At 39.8% G+C, this 16177-nt stretch overlaps 1 protein-coding gene across 1 annotated transcript in view; it reads right to left on the bottom strand.

Annotated features, from left to right (window-relative positions):
• The window catches only part of SPAG16 (sperm associated antigen 16), a 273745-nt gene extending 258571 nt beyond the window's left edge, over nt 1-15174 (bottom strand). The window contains 4 exon segments of the mRNA XM_066322434.1: nt 3842-3969; nt 11623-11721; nt 12149-12195; nt 15117-15174. Coding sequence (XP_066178531.1) covers nt 3842-3969; nt 11623-11721; nt 12149-12195; nt 15117-15174 — 332 coding nt within the window.
• Nucleotides 15175-16177: the final 1003 nt, after the last annotated feature.

Genomic DNA, 16177 nt, shown 5'->3' with positions numbered 1-16177 from the left:
CACATTAAACAATTATTTCCTTCCTTTCTTCTAAATAGCTTAAATAAAAGGCAGAAACAAATATTCTTCTTCAAATAGCATTCGTACATACTCACAGTCCTTTTTATCTCACATGCTCAAATACATCAAGTTTTTTTTTTTCTTTTTTGAGGACTCAAATAAGCTGCAGATAATAAGGATGAATGAGCCATTTTTGTCATGGAATACAGAGCTCACCTAGGGAAATTCCTTCATTCCTTCCTGTTTATTTTCCCTCTCCTTATTTAATTATATTTATGAATATTTACCTATTTGACCAGCCCCTGAGAACACTTGATTCCATGATGTAGAATGCAGAAGGTTGCTTTACTTCAATACTTGCACAGACAGACTTGGATTTTAAGAAGCAAAAGTATCTGAAGCAGCCTGGAATGCTGGGTAGCACTCCAGGAATTCCTCCAGCTCCAGCAATAACACGTACTCATTCAGTATGCTATTTTAGGACTCTCCAACTTTTGGTGATATGTCAGTAAAACCTAAGAATACAGTGCAGACAGAAGAGTGAGGCCTCAGCCATGACATCAGCTCACCAGAGGCTGCAGGGAGCTGTAACTAACTTCAATCAGATAAACACCATAACTCCACAATCACCTTCCCTGCTGGGAAGATGTTCTGGGTGAGAGTTCACCAGAAGGAGCAACATGAACATTATTTGCCTTTTCAGGTGAAAAATATATTGTATCTGTGCTTTTGTTGTTGTTGTTGTTGGTTTTGTTTTTGTTTCCAAGTAATAAGGAAGTATGAAAAGAACAGAAGTAAATAGGAAAAAAAAAATCATACTGAACACTATCTCCTGCACCTGGATGTAAACAGCAGATCTGAAATCTAAAGACAGTAAGCACCAATATGATTCATCAATAATCATGCTGCTGAAACAAAAAAAAGCACTCCTAAAAAAAGCAATCTTTACTCAACATCCTCCAAAAAACTTAAGGGGAATGTTAGTATCTCTGTCCAAATGGCTTCCTACAGTCAGCTACGTATTTGCATTCTGAGGACACTTCTTGGAATGCTCATCCCTCTGAATTAAGCTGTCACATTCACCATCAGCAGATGAAAGGTTTTTGAAAAATTCATCTGAACATGTCCACAGCAAAATTAATTCTATCATAACTTCATTTTATTAAGTAAATTACTGTAGGAACAGGCTTTAACGCTCAGAAAGAAGCTTAGGGTTTGTATTTTTTTCCTTTCCTCCAAACAGTGACTGGTGCAGAGGTACAATTCCTCACAGAAATACTGCAATTAAGGGCAGCCTCATGGCAGAAATTCACAACTCCTTGACTTGCTGGAAGTATTCCTGAATGCCCTAATTATACTTCAAGAAAACCACCACCTCCACAAAAATTCATCAAATATGGGTAACTGATGACCCTCAACTCCAGCAGAGCTAAAAATTGTGACAGACAATTTTCATGAAACACAATTAATACCAATAAATTCACTATGCCCTTGTCTAAGAACTGTACTGAAAGTGAATGTTTTTTTGTGCATGTAGCAGAAATGGAAACCCCCACAACAAATAGCACTGAGATATCTCATTATCTTTCATCAGCCTGGTCCTGTAAATCTCACAGACCTCCCCCATACTGAGCTGACTGCCAAATAGCTGCTCTTCTCACTTCTCTCACTGCACGTGGCAATTAAATCAGGTCCATGCACACACAGGTGTTTTACTAAGCTTCTCAGAACTACTGAGTTATAATTCTTAAATCACTATTAAAAATTGACCAGGAATCTGGAAACCTGAGGAATAGATGATTAACTATGATTTTGTCATCAAAGCTCAGCGCAGCCTGACTGAAAATAACACATTATTACTATATACTTTACATTATAACTCCTAGAAACTGGATTTCAAAGGAATCAAGCTGCACAGAGGCTCTGCAATAAACTGACTCAGGATGATCTGGATTCTCAGGATTAGGAGGGAGAAACTGGCAGAGACAGGAATTCACAGCTGATCAGCCTCTGCATTTCATACTTAAAAGCTGTCAGTACCTTCAATAAACAACAAAAGTGCTATCAAGTCCTGTATAACAAACGAATGGAAAATTTAATGGAAAATTAGATATTAAAAAAATAATTTAACTGTAAAGTTCCTTAAAGTATAATGGGAATAAAAATTTTATGTGCAAAACAACTTACATAATTGAAGAAAAAAATCACTACAACTGTTATAAAATTACTCATTACTTCACTGAAAAATAAGAGTTTTGGTATAAAATAAACCTTAATCAAATCACGGCATTTTATACAGCTGGATAGAGTAACAGTGTTTTCCCAAACTCCAAAATAAACACAGATAATTTGGTCCAATTTAAGTGACCTTTAGATCTCAGACAGACAATAATTTCAAAGCCAGCCTTTTGATAAATTTTCTCTACGTTAATTAATTTCTCATTTTAAATTCCATTAGCACTTGATCACCACAGCATGAGAGCAAGAGTGTCGTCCCAATACATAATGAGGAACCCGAGTACACTAATCTGCTCTCACTTTCATTAATATTGTAAATTATCCATTTCAAACCAACATGAAATGTTTTGAAATAAGGTATTAATGCAGAAAGTCTCTATACAGTAAGATAAGACACTGACACAGTGAGCTCATTTGTAAAGCTACTGAAATTAAAAGTATTACTTATAGAGAAAAAAAATATATGTACAGCTAAGAATTTACAAGATAGGGCCTGTTAAATCCTGCACTTTCTGTTAAAAAGCAATTTGAATTTTGCCATTGATATAAAGTCAGACTTTAAGTGCTTCAAAGAAAGCCGTAGCTTCATAAAAAGGTCACTATTTATATCTGTCTAGTATTAATTATCTTTTAGCATAAAAACTATTCGACTTCAAACTTAATGCTATTCATATCAGTTCTTTTGTTGAGAAAGAATACAGAAGTCTAGTGCTCCTTCTCCAAGGAATCACTGAAGCCCATTGTTACACCACAAAAAAGCAGATGGTTTTTAATTCCAAAGGCAACTCCTGACTGATGAGTAAGACCAGAGCCTTGCAAACCACAGCACAGATTCCACACCTGAGAGTTATTTCTGAGAAAATTTAAAAGCTTCACTGCTTTCCTAGGAAAAAATGTTTCTTGTCCTAATTTTCAAATTACACAATTTCAAGAGACTTTATTAAAAGCAACCCTCTGAACTTCTCATGTTTGAAACTGAGAACAAGGTTAATCAAAGAGAGGTGTTTCCAGTTTTCAGAATTTCTCCAACACAACCTGCTGATTCAAAGCAGGTCTGTAACTTCATGTATTTCCACAGAACTTTATTACAAGTGTCATCTTTTGCTCCAAAGTAACTCAGCTCTCCTCCAAAGCTTTGCAGCATTCCTCACACGTAATTTTTAATCAACAGTAAAAAAAAGTATACATCCTGCAGGATGTATGAAGAGAGTGGTGTATTTAAGCAAAGTTGCACCTTTAAACTTCTGCCTAAAGTATGGACAAAATCCTTGCAATCTACAAAAGCTTGGAAAAACAAGATAGCAACAGCTCAAGATTTACCATTCTTCTGATTACTGTATAAACTCAATCTTAAAAAATAAAAAACACTGATATTTGTTAACTGCTGTACCAAAAATTACCAATTAATAGATACTCTGATTATTCTGCTTAAACAAGGGTTCCTCATTCTCACCAGGAATACATTTGTTTGTTAAAATACTACATATTTAAGAATGCGTTGTACTCAGGAGAGTCTTCTGAAAAAAATATCCTGAAATATCAAAAATATTTGAATCCTGACCATCTAATTCCCAATGAAACATGGTCACTTAAATTATTTTACCATTCAGTCTGGAAGCAGTCAAGGGTTCTAGACATTCCCAATCTGACCAGGAAATTGCAGAAGTAGTCATCCACTGCTTGAGGTATGTCTGATACCGATTTCCCAGAAGTCAGAACTGACTGAAAAGCCTGAAATTAAATGTTGATACCTGTTAACAATAAAAATGTCATGATCATACTCTCTATTTCTGAAATCTTCTAAAGTCACAGATCTACTGGACTACAGGTGAATTTTCCTCTCGTCTTTACAGACCAGAGGTGTAATCAGTGATTCTTCTAATGGCAAAGTTTGTGAAAGGTTATAAAGAAATAACTCAAACCTCTCCTTATTTAAGCAGGTAGTCCAAACCTGACATCATCTGGTAGAGCCTTGAAAGTGTTAAAACTGCTGGATAATGTTTTGTCAGTGACCAGAGCAAAAATCAGTCCTTACTTAATGAAGAATGTAGCAGTCCAAGGTGTCAGCAGGATGGCTTGTATGCTTTTTGGAAGGCTGCATGCAGTGGAGGGACAGACAGAACCTCATCTCCATCACCTGATCCCTTAGGAGTAGCTCTCACAAAGATCAAGGGTCCCTTTCCTCTCAACATGCCCTGAAGGAAGCTGCCACACAGCCCTGCTACAAGTGTTAGCAGAAGGCAGATGGTGACCAGGGCTTCATGTGCAGCTCCCATACATCCAGACAGACAGCTGTGCAGAGGAGGTCAGCTCATGGAGCAAGCACACTGCCAAAGGCACAATCAACATACAACAGAGCAGTCCTACCACAGAGAAAAAAATTTAAAAAAAACCTTTCACACCTTTCTGATGCAATGAAAATCTCTTCACCCAACCCCATTCAGCCCACTCAGCACACAGCTTAAGTGTTTAGATCTCCCAGAGAGAATTCAACATGCAAGAATGTTGTGGTTTAAAAACAAACCAAGTAAGAGGCTCTAAGTCAGAAATAAAATTTAATGAGAAGAAAAGGAAAATAAAATAGAATAAAATAAAATAAATACAAAAAGAAAAACCAGTGACAGAGTCAGAATACAACCTGATCAGGGTGATGGAAACAGTCCAGACGAGGTGGTCTTCTTGAAACAGAAATCTTGTAGAAAGGTCTGGTAGCTCCGGTCCTCTGGGAATCCAGTGGGTGAGGGCTGCTTCTACTGTCCCAAATCTCAGCTTATATCCAGGTGAGAATGCTTGGCTCTTCCCCATGGGCGGAGCATCTCACAATGGGATGATGAGTCATGGAAGAGAGCCTTAATGGCCCATTAAAGAGAGAGATAACGCCCGGAGGGAGTTATCTCTGAGTCATGCAAAAGGCATTGATGGGCCATTAACTGAAGATGGTGATAGAATACACCCTAAACTACAACCCAGGACAATCCACCCCTTATTCTATTACCATCTACAACATGCCTAAATCAATACATTCTTACAGATGAATGCATATATACATACAGAATGAAACCTTACACACTGCTCTCACTTAAAATTAAGTCTCCCTGTGGTACACAACGGGTTTCTCCATCTTTCTGCATTACCCACCAAGTGTAGCCAGGTCCTTGAGCAAAGACAATCCCATGGACGGGTCTGCCTTTGCCTGAAGTGGGATTAATCCAAACACTCTTTCCTAAAATGCCCTTCATGTGTACCACAGGTACTTTGTCTCCATCCACTGTGTGTAAGGGTTCAGACTGGGCAGGACCACCTCGATTGACAGACCCTCGGGTGTTAACTATCCATGTGGCTTTGGCTAAGTTTAGTTCCCAATTTTTGAAGGTTCCCCCACCAAGTGCCTTCAGGGCAGTCTTTAATAGTCCATTGCACCGTTCAACTTTCCCGGCAGCTGGTGCATGATAAGGAATGTGGTATATCCATTTAATACCATGTTCTCTAGCCCAGGTGTTTATAAGGTTGTTCTTGAAATGGGTCCCATTGTCTGACTCAATTTTCTCAGGGGTGCCGTGTCTCCACAGGATTTGTTTTTCAAGGCCCAGGATGGTGTTCCGGGCAGTGGCATGAGGCACAGGGTGGGTTTCCAGCCATCCAGTGGTGACTTCCACCATGGTCAGCACGTACCGCTTTCCTTGGCGCGTTTGGGGAAGGGTGATATAGTCAATTTGCCAGGCTTCCCCGTACCTGTACTTCAGCCATCGTCCACCATACCACAGAGGCTTCATTCGCTTGGCCTGTTTGATTGCAGCACAGGTTTCACAGTTGTGGATGACCTGTGAGATGCTGTCCATAGTAAGGTCTACCCCTCGGTCACGGGCCCATCGATATGTTGCATCTCTTCCCTGATGACCAGAGGCATCATGGGCCCAACGAGCTAGGAATAATTCTTCCTTGTGCTGCCAATCTAGATCCACTTGTGATATTTTCACCTTGGCAGCTTTGTCTACCTGCTCGTTGTTGCGATGCTCTCCATTAGCCCGGCTTTTGGGTATATGCGCATTTACATGTCGAACTTTCACGGTCAGCCTTTTTACTCGGGCGGCGATGTCTTGCCAAATGTCAGCGGCCCAGATGGGTTTTCCTCTGCGCTGCCAATTGGCCTTTTTCCAGCGATTCAGCCATCCCCACAGAGCATTAGCTACCATCCATGAGTCAGTGTAGAGATAAAGCCTCGGCCACTTTTCTCGTTCAGCAATTTCCAAAGCCAGCTGGACAGCTTTAAGCTCTGCAACTTGACTCGATCCACCTTGTCCCTCGGTAGCTTGTGCAACTTGTCGTGTGGGGCTCCATGCTGCAGCTTTCTATTTCCGGTTAGCTCCTACAATTCGGCAGGAGCCATCAGTGAACAGAGCATATCGTCTTTCAGTCTCCGGTAGCTCATTATATGGTGGGGCTTCCTCAGCGCGTGTTACTTGCTTTTTTTCTTCTTCTGAGTGGTGGCAACTGCTACTGGTTTAGGCTGTTCCGGTTCAGTGACGGTTTGTGTGGAGATGCTGACAGCACTTTTGGTTCCTTTTTCCTCTGTGAGAGTCTGTGTAGTCGTCGATGTTATTGCTTTGTTTCTTTTTACCTCTTCTACTTCTTTAAGAACATGCTCCAACACACCATGCAGTGTTTTGATTCTAAGCATGGTGCAGGCTGTACAGAGAAAACCAAGCAAGACTAACAAGAACATTATGCTGTCTTTGGCATCCAGAGGGTACTCAATATTTTCAAAAACTGCTGTGTCCTTCCTGAAAAGCTGGAAAAAATCATTCTTTACTCCTCCCCACAGGGGCTGGGTGAGATTGTTGAGGCTCCAGACGTAGCATCCTAGACTAGAACAAGAATACAAAACTGGGTATATATTCTGAATAATGTTCATTGCCTCAGATTTTATCAAGCAATGGACATAATAGACCAGTAAAGCAATTTTAGTACCATATCCTGGTCTATGCAGGAGTATTAATGCCGGCAGATAGTGCCCCACGTTTGGAAAAATATAGAGAGATAGGTATAAGACACATGTAAGCATGTTGGGCATCATAACAGACAGGTGTCCTCAATAAGATTGTAATTTCTGACTTTTCTTATTGCCTCTGCCGCACGTTGGGCGCCAAAAATATGTTGTGGTTTAAAAACAAACCAAGTAAGAGGCTCTAAGTCAGAAATAAAATTTAATGAGAAGAAAAGGAAAATAAAATAGAATAAAATAAAATAAATACAAAAAGAAAAACCAGTGACAGAGTCAGAATACAACCTGATCAGGGTGATGGAAACAGTCCAGACGAGGTGGTCTTCTTGAAACAGAAATCTTGTAGAAAGGTCTGGTAGCTCCGGTCCTCTGGGAATCCAGTGGGTGAGGGCTGCTTCTACTGTCCCAAATCTCAGCTTATATCCAGGTGAGAATGCTTGGCTCTTCCCCATGGGCGGAGCATCTCACAATGGGATGATGAGTCATGGAAGAGAGCCTTAATGGCCCATTAAAGAGAGAGATAACGCCCGGAGGGAGTTATCTCTGAGTCATGCAAAAGGCATTGATGGGCCATTAACTGAAGATGGTGATAGAATACACCCTAAACTACAACCCAGGACAAAGAAGTATGGAAAAAAAGGAAAATATGATCCAGTCTGAGACTACTCCCACGCAAAAAGCATTTAAAGACAATGAGATGAGAGAGACTGCCACAACTTGGCAGCCAAAGAGGTGGCCTTATTTCATTCAGAACTCAAATGGATTGCAGTGACTTGACATACCTAAATATGAGGGTCTTGGCTTCTGGAAACTCCACGTGGGCACAGTGCCACAACAGAGCTGCCCGACAATGCCTGACAAGCTACTGCCCTGCACATGCATCTTGGTGAGAGATTATAAAAAATACCACAAAACTAAAAAAAAAAAAACCCACTGAGAGATTTATCAAGCCATGCTAAAGGCCCTGACTGCAAATCATTTCCTCCACCAATTTATAAAAGAATCTGTAAGGCCAGGGATTTCTGATAACTCCATTCATTTATTGCTTTTCATACCCTTAGTGGCAGCTCTCTCACCACGAGTGCATAAATTACCTGGAGATAAAGGCACTTCTCTCAATAAAATAAATACACTGGAAAAATCTCTGGGCCACTTTGTATACTACAGAAAATGTTGTCTTTAATCCAACCAACCTATTCAATAGAACCAGAAAGGACTGTACATGCCTGATGGAGGCCATGTAACACTGCCTTATGACTAATAAAATATGCCAAGGGCAATGTAATATTTAGCATATTTTCATGACTAGAGCTCCAGTACATCAGGCAGGTCTATTTTCTAATCGTGGTAACACAAGAACCAAAGAATACAAGGGCAGAAATGCAGCTGAATCCCTTGGCTTGCTTCTTTCTTTACTCCAAGTGAGGCAAATGCCTAATATTGCTGCTTGTAGTTTTCCAAACACATCTATAAAGCCAGGCTTTGGAAGAAATGACACAGCTTGATTCCCTTAATAAATGGAAATTTGATAGGAATTCATGCAGAAGAGAATTTATGAGAGGAATACCAGCCCTGAGCATCATTTCAGGACCCAAAGCTTGAGCAGGGAACAATACAGAGAGAAATGAACTCAGTCTAACAGGCACAGAACCTCGGGAAACCAGAGCTGAATTCCCAGCTCTTTCCCAGACTTTGGAAGTGATATTAGGCCAAGCACTTGCTTCAGTTGCATTCAGCTATTCATGGCTGACTACCAACAGAATAGCAAAACAAGAATTTTGTTGTCTATATTTGCTTGTTTGGAAATGAGGAAAATACAATCAATTAACACGATGCACGCATCTTATAGCAGCTGTATGGATAAACCATCTTATTAAAAGAGTCTGACCATGGAGACAAAATAAATCAAATATTGGTTTTGTTAAGTATTTATTTGTGTTAATTAAAATATTCAAAAAATTGCAGGGGTAAAGATTGTAAATGTGGCCAGTAAAATAAATTAATTTCTAAGAGCTCAACTTTGGGAACTTCCACAGCACTTCTAAGAATGCCTGTCCACTGAAGAAATATGAACACCAAATAAATTAATAATTTCTCTGGAAAACAAGGGAAGATGCTCTCAAAAAACTTACTAAATTTAAGAAGAATATAAAAAGGGAATTCAAGGATTTTAATATGTTCAAAGAAACTGAAAATCAGGCATGCATAAATTGAAACATTAATGAATGTCAATGTTACTTCTCATTATCATTGTAGATATTAAGTGACAAAAAACTTGGAAGCTGTAACTACTGAAGAAAGTTTTTTCAGCCAGCTTTCACCTCTATGTGGCTTTCCAGAAGTTTTGCATCCTTTTTCTACAGTCTCTATCAGCTGGATATTTTGTTTCATATACAGAATATTTTTTTTGCCTCTGTTGAAAAAGTAATTTATATTACTTTAAAATGCCTCAAAAAAAAAAAAAAAAAAAAAAAAAGGAAAAAAGGAAAAAGAAGAAGTAGAGATGCGCTTAAGGGCAAATGATGTTACTCAGCTTAGAAACTCTGGATAGTTTTAGTATCTGCAACTGGAAATATCCAATTTTTAATATTTTTGGATGATCACTGATCTGTGCACCTAGCATTGCACTCTAATATGGGACTACGTACACAAACAGCAAGTTGACCAGCAAATGCACACAATCACTTAAAACTATCTTCCAGGTTATGGTTGTTACATAAGTTAATTTATTTTAGCCAAGATTACAAGCTATTAAAAATCCAGGCCAATTATTTTTCATGTGAAGAAGACAGCCTTCTGCCTTCCTTCCCAGCTCAGAGTTTGGATGTTGACTCAATATTAATTCACAGCAAACATTGCTTCTAACTTGGGTCACCAGAAGCCTTTGGCTTTTCCAGGGAATTAGTATCAAACAATCAAGTCAGTGAGCCTCACAAAATATACAGTGAATCATTATGAAAGCTATCAGGGAACTAGCAAGTGTATTGGAACATTTCTCTACTCATGTCTTTCTGTCCAAAGGCTGAAAACATTACTTCAGTTTCAAAATTATGGAAAAAACTAAGCCTCCAAATAACAAATGAAGCAGGAGGAAGGCAAACAACTCCTAGCATAAGCTTAAAATCAAAGAGAATTTGAGTTCAAGCACAAATTATCTGCTGGTTTTAAGGGAAGGTAACAGTTTCTTCAGTTTGATTAACCGGGATAGGCATTAGCATAATGTTTCCTGCCACTCCAAGCTGAACAAATCAATGAAGAGGTAAAAGATTATTTAAATACAGCACTGTCAAATGATCAATAGGTCAAAAATATACTCCCTTTTTCACTTCCTATTTTAACATCAACTTACACAGTAAAACAATCATAACCTCAGCTATCCCTAAGGAACATGAAGAATTTCCACTATTTCCTTAGCATTAAGCATTTGTCACCTCAAACACTGCTGCAACCTTTCCCTTAATTTTCAGACATATTCAGTTTTAATACACATAAAACTCTGTTATTGTCAGTTTCCACACAGAGTTTGATCTTAAGTACAAAACTGATCTGCTGATAAGCACAAGTGCAGAGGAAAACTCACATTCTTCCCTCCATTTTAAGTATCATTCACTTAATTTCATCTTTTCACTATTAATCATTTACTTTTGCAAAACAGAGACTGTGACTGCACCCTTCTGATGAGGTCACAAGACAGTGGTGATATTGGAAACACAACAGGGAAAAGCACTTTTCCTTTAGGTTGTTAAAAACAAGTAAATTCAGGTAAATTCTATTTTGAAAAATGCAATACAACAATCCCATCGTGTAACTCTGAACTATTACACAGCTGCTTTGAAATCAAACTGTAAATGTAAGAAATGTCAAAACTAAATGGCGTGGAATGATTGATAATTTCATTAATATTTTGATTCAACACAGTGTTACAGTGCATTCTTTATTTTCAATATATGAACAATCTCTTTGAGCAAAGTATTCAAGTACAACCTTTGGTGGGTGTTAAGCAGATGCAGTTTCTCTCCTGTGCCAGGGATCATATTCTCACTTAAGCTGCTCAGATAAAGAACAAACTCTAAAATGCTGATGCATTACAATAATATTAATAAATTTTAAATAAGCTAGCTAAAGGTTTGCTACATGTGTTTGAAATATGAGGTTGTTTATAGAACACAAAATGGACACAAATTTAAGGAAGATGGAAACCAGGAAACATAAGTTGTCTTTTCCACTATGGCATACGTTTACTCCTCTAAGCTTGCAGGAAAATAAAAAAACAATCTTTCCCACAGAAATGTTTCATAATTAGTATAAATTATCATGTGTAAATTTCAAGCCACTAGTGCCAACTGAATTAGAGACTCTTAGAGTGTTTAGGAAGCTCTTACTAAAATTTGGGCGTCTTCAGTCTGCTCTTGAATAGTCTGCAAAGCTTTGGACAGATCCTCATCATCTTCCTGAAGACTGGAGTCATCATCTACTGAAACCTAAATGAAATTATGTGAAGCTGGTATCAACACATTTTATACATTTTCCACAATACAACTGTTCCCACTCCCATTACAACTGCTGAAAATAATCCCCTCCTTGTTAAAATACCGTTTTGGCATATTCAAATAGAAATCCTATTACTGAAATATTTTTTATAAAGAAGCTGAAATATCTAAATAGATGTTTTATCTAAACGGAAATTATTATACCTTTAAAAAAATATTGCTTAAATAGAGGTAATACACAACAATTCAACTAACACTGAATCTTCTCTTAAAAAATAGATCTGTCCTCTATCATCACTTCATAAAAGGAGAACTGTGTCATTTCTCCCAGGATGTCTATGTGACTGACAAAGAAGAAAGAATGAAACATGAACACCCTACCAAAATATATCAAAAGATTATCAATTTAGTAAGTTACCTCTTCATACTGATAATCATCTTTAGGATCCTCTGTTATGGTAATGTCTGCAGGTTTAGTTAAGTCTGAAACAGCTGGTGCATGTGAGGAGCTCCAACTTAGGAAAAAAAAACCTTAAAATAACCATCTATAAATCTCCTATTCTCCACCCTTGTTCTTCTCAACACAAGACTTCCAACTTTCAAGGTTTCCTTCAGCCTCAAGCCCAGTTCTGTGCACAGAGCCAGAATTTAGGTTTAAGTTTTTACGGTAGGTTTGAACACCATTAAAAATGGACTCGTCAGATCTCAGAAGCCAAGCACTATTCCCGAATAAAACAGCAGCTCAGTTCTGCTCTCAGCCAGTCATCAGGTTTTGCACTAGGATTTCCACAGCCTTCTAAGCAGAACTAGCTTCTCATGCTCTCAAAAAATGCCTGTTTTTAGCAAACTCGGATGTGTGAGCTCAAACAGGAACAGCAGAGGTCACACCCTGAACACCACAGGGTCACTTACAAGAGCTGATGCAAACGCCTTAATAATCATAAGGCAGTTACAATAAAAAGATGAAGAACTTTCACAACTCAAAAAAATTCATTTAGAAATTATCTACAGCTCCTTGAAACGCTTTAGAGTCAAATTTTTGATGAAACATAACTACAAATAGTCTAAAATAAAAGCCAAACAAACATCTTTTCATCCACTAGCCTCACAGCCCATGAAAGAATAATGAAATGTTTTTAGCAGATGCTGTCGACAGTTTCCCTAGTAAATCGGTTAGCCTGCAAGTGACCCATGTAAATAAACCAGAAATTAACTTCCAAAGAAAAGAAAAGCTGGCAATTCAGTACTTCACACACACAGAAAAGGGGAAAAAAAAAAAAAATTCCAGCTTTGCACCAAGTTGCCCAAATCTGAATCATTCTCCTAAAAACATGCCCTTTGCCAGTTTTCACAGTATATATGTAAAAGTACAAAACACAGGTAAAAGTATCATCTGCATTCAGGACTGCAGCAACAATGCACCAGGAAGACTCAGATAAATTGTATCCATCTGGAAAGCTAACAGCTGAACACCATAACCCCGATAAGTAACAAACCTTCAAAAACTGGGGATTTTTTCCTCAATTTTCTATTGACCTGAATGTCCTTGCAATCCACTATGGTCTAAACTAATTTGCCATTTCAAACGATTTGCCCAGACTAAAATACTACTTTAAAAAACCCTGGGGTTTTTCTCCTTTTTTCCTTCCAAAAATCATAGCTGGGTACATTATAAAACAGAGAAATTAATTTTAAAAGCCACTGTATTTCTCCACAGCGTTAAATCTACTGAGGCAGTGCTTTTTTTTAAGCACACCACACTGAAAACAGCTGTGCAGATTCACTAAGGCTGAAGTTGAGGCACAAGCTGCAAAAGGACACCCTTCCACTTTTGAAAATTGGCTTTATATTGGCTTACAACTTAATTCTAGCAAGGCAGGAAAAACTGAGGTATGGTAGGATGTAAATACTGAATATAAACAATACACTAAAGTGTGGTTGTTTAGCCTCTAAAAGCATCAGAGTTTCCTGATCTGCAGCTCCCAGGTAGAAAAGAGAACAGGTGCAGCTCACCTGGCCTGGTGACAAAAGCAGATTTGGGGGTCAGATGAGCAAAAAATTACACATTCAAAAGCCACAAACTTCCAACATAATTTTCTACAACTAAAATGTGGAAAGAATCAGGTGGAGGTTTTTTCTGCTCTAAAAGCCAGAGCAAAGTCATGTCTAGGTTATGTATCACAACCCTCATACTCAAACCAAAATCCATGAATATCCCAGCAGCTATCCTGCGATGGGAAATTAAAGGAGCACCTTTTCTAGCAGCACATTGGGAGTTTTACTAACAAACCCTGTCCCTCCTCCATAGGTATTTGGTATTCACTGCTCAATAGCTAACACAGGAGAGGCGACAAGAGCCTTTCGCGCCGGGATTTTAACTCGTGCTCAGGCTCCCCACCAGCACTGGAGGGCTCAATTCCCGACTTTTCCCAAGCTTATTCAGGAACCCGACCTTCAGCCAGGAAAGCCACCACCACCTTACAGTGAGCAAGAGACCCCAGCGCCTCTGCTGAGCCAAACCTCCAGCAATTCACAGAATTGTTAAAGCTGGAAAAGACCTCCAAGACCAAACTGTTAACACAGCACCGCGTTCACCGCTAAACCACGTCCTCAAGTGTTACACCCGCACAGGGCTTTTTAACACTCGCAGGGACGGCGTGGACACCGCTTCCCTGGGCGTGTTAAAAACACACAGGCGTTCCAACGCCTGGAAACAAGAACATTTTCCCGGTATCTAACCGTGCCCTGGTGTGGTGCGGACACCGCTTCCCTGGGCAGCCCGTTCCGAACCTGGAAACAAGAACATTTTCCCGGTATCTAACCGTGCCCTGGTGTGGTGTGGACACCGCTTCCCTGGGCAACCCGTTCCGAACCTGGAAACAAGAACATTTTCCCGGTATCTAACCGTGCCCTGGTGTGGTGCGGACACCGCCTCCCTGGGCAGCCCGTTCCAATGCCTGGAAACAAGAACATTTTCCCGGTATCTAACCGTGCCCTGGTGTGGATCGAGGCCGTTTCCCTTGTCCCATCCCTTGTCCCCGGGAGCAGAGCCCCTCAGTGCCCCTCCTGGCAGGGAGCTGTGCCAAGATCCCCCCGGAGCCTCCTTTTCCCCAGCCCCGCTGCCCTTCTCTGGACACGCTCCAGCCCCTTTTCAGTCAGCAGGAACAACCCACACGAAGAAGCAAGGAGCCGGGGGGAATTTTGGACATTCCCCCCTCTCACGGCTGCCCTCAGCCCGGCCAGCGGTGGCGGGCCCCCGCGGCGGAGCGCTGAGGAGACGGAGCCCTGAGGCGGGGAATGGGCACTCCCAGCGGGGCAGGAGGAGGAGGAGGATGGAGGAGGAGGAGGAGGATGGAGGGGGAAAGGCTGAGGAGGAAGAAGGATACTCTGCAGGCTGAAGGCCGCCTCAGAGGCCGCCTCAGAGGCCTCCGAGTCCTCCGCCATGGCCGCGGCGTTGCCGGGGGAGACCTCTCGCGAGGAGAGGCGCCCGCGCCGTTTATTCGATTTAAAATTGATTTAGCTCCGTTCAGTCGGCTTTGAGGTAAGCCAGCGTTTTGTGGCTCCAAGGGGAGGATTCGGGTGTGAGGGCGAGGAGGGTCCGCTCCGCTGAACACACAGCGCCCGTCCCCAGCTGGAGGGCCAAAAGCGGCAGAAAGTGAGGGGCAAACCCGCTTCAAACTGCTCCAAAGGGCCGGGTTTCTTCTGCGTGCTGTAAATGAATGTGCTGCTTAATTTTCACAAAAAAAACAAAAAAAAAAAAAAAAAAAAAAAAAACAAAAAAAAAAAAAAAAAACAAAAACAAAAAACAACAAAAAAAAAAAAAAAAAAAAACCAAACCAAAAAACAACCACACAAACAAAACCCAAAAAAACAACAAAAAACCCCCCTCCAACCCCCTCCAAAAAGCCACCAAAAAAAAAAAGACAGAAAGAAAAAAAAAACAAGAAACAAACAAAAAAACCCCACCAAACCAAAACAAAAAACAAACAAACAAACAAAAAACACCCAGAAAAAAATTAGAAAAACCAAAGAAAGAAAAAACCAACAAACAAACAAAAAAACCCCACCAAACCAAAAAAAAAAAAAAAAACAACTCCAAAAACCCCCCCAAAAAACCCACCAAAAAAACACCCCCCAAAAAAGAAAAAAGAAAAAAAAAGAAAGAAAGAAAAAAACCCAAAAAACAAACAAACAAAAAACAAAAAAAACCCACCAAACAAAAAAAAACCCCAAAACCCAAAAAACCAAAAAAAAACCCTCCAAAACCCCCCCAAAAAACCACCAAAACACCCACAACAAAATAAAGAAAAAAGAAATAAAGACAGAACAAAAACAAAAAACAAACAAATAACAAACAAACAAAACCAAAAAAACCCCACCAAACAAAAAAGCCCCCAAAACCCAAAAAAAACCAAAAAAAAACCCTCCAAAAACCCCCCTCCCAAAA

This window comes from Sylvia atricapilla, chromosome 7 (genome assembly GCF_009819655.1).
Source record: "Sylvia atricapilla isolate bSylAtr1 chromosome 7, bSylAtr1.pri, whole genome shotgun sequence".
Classification (NCBI taxonomy): domain Eukaryota; kingdom Metazoa; phylum Chordata; class Aves; order Passeriformes; family Sylviidae; genus Sylvia; species Sylvia atricapilla.
This window is presented reverse-complemented; position numbering and strand designations above follow the sequence as displayed.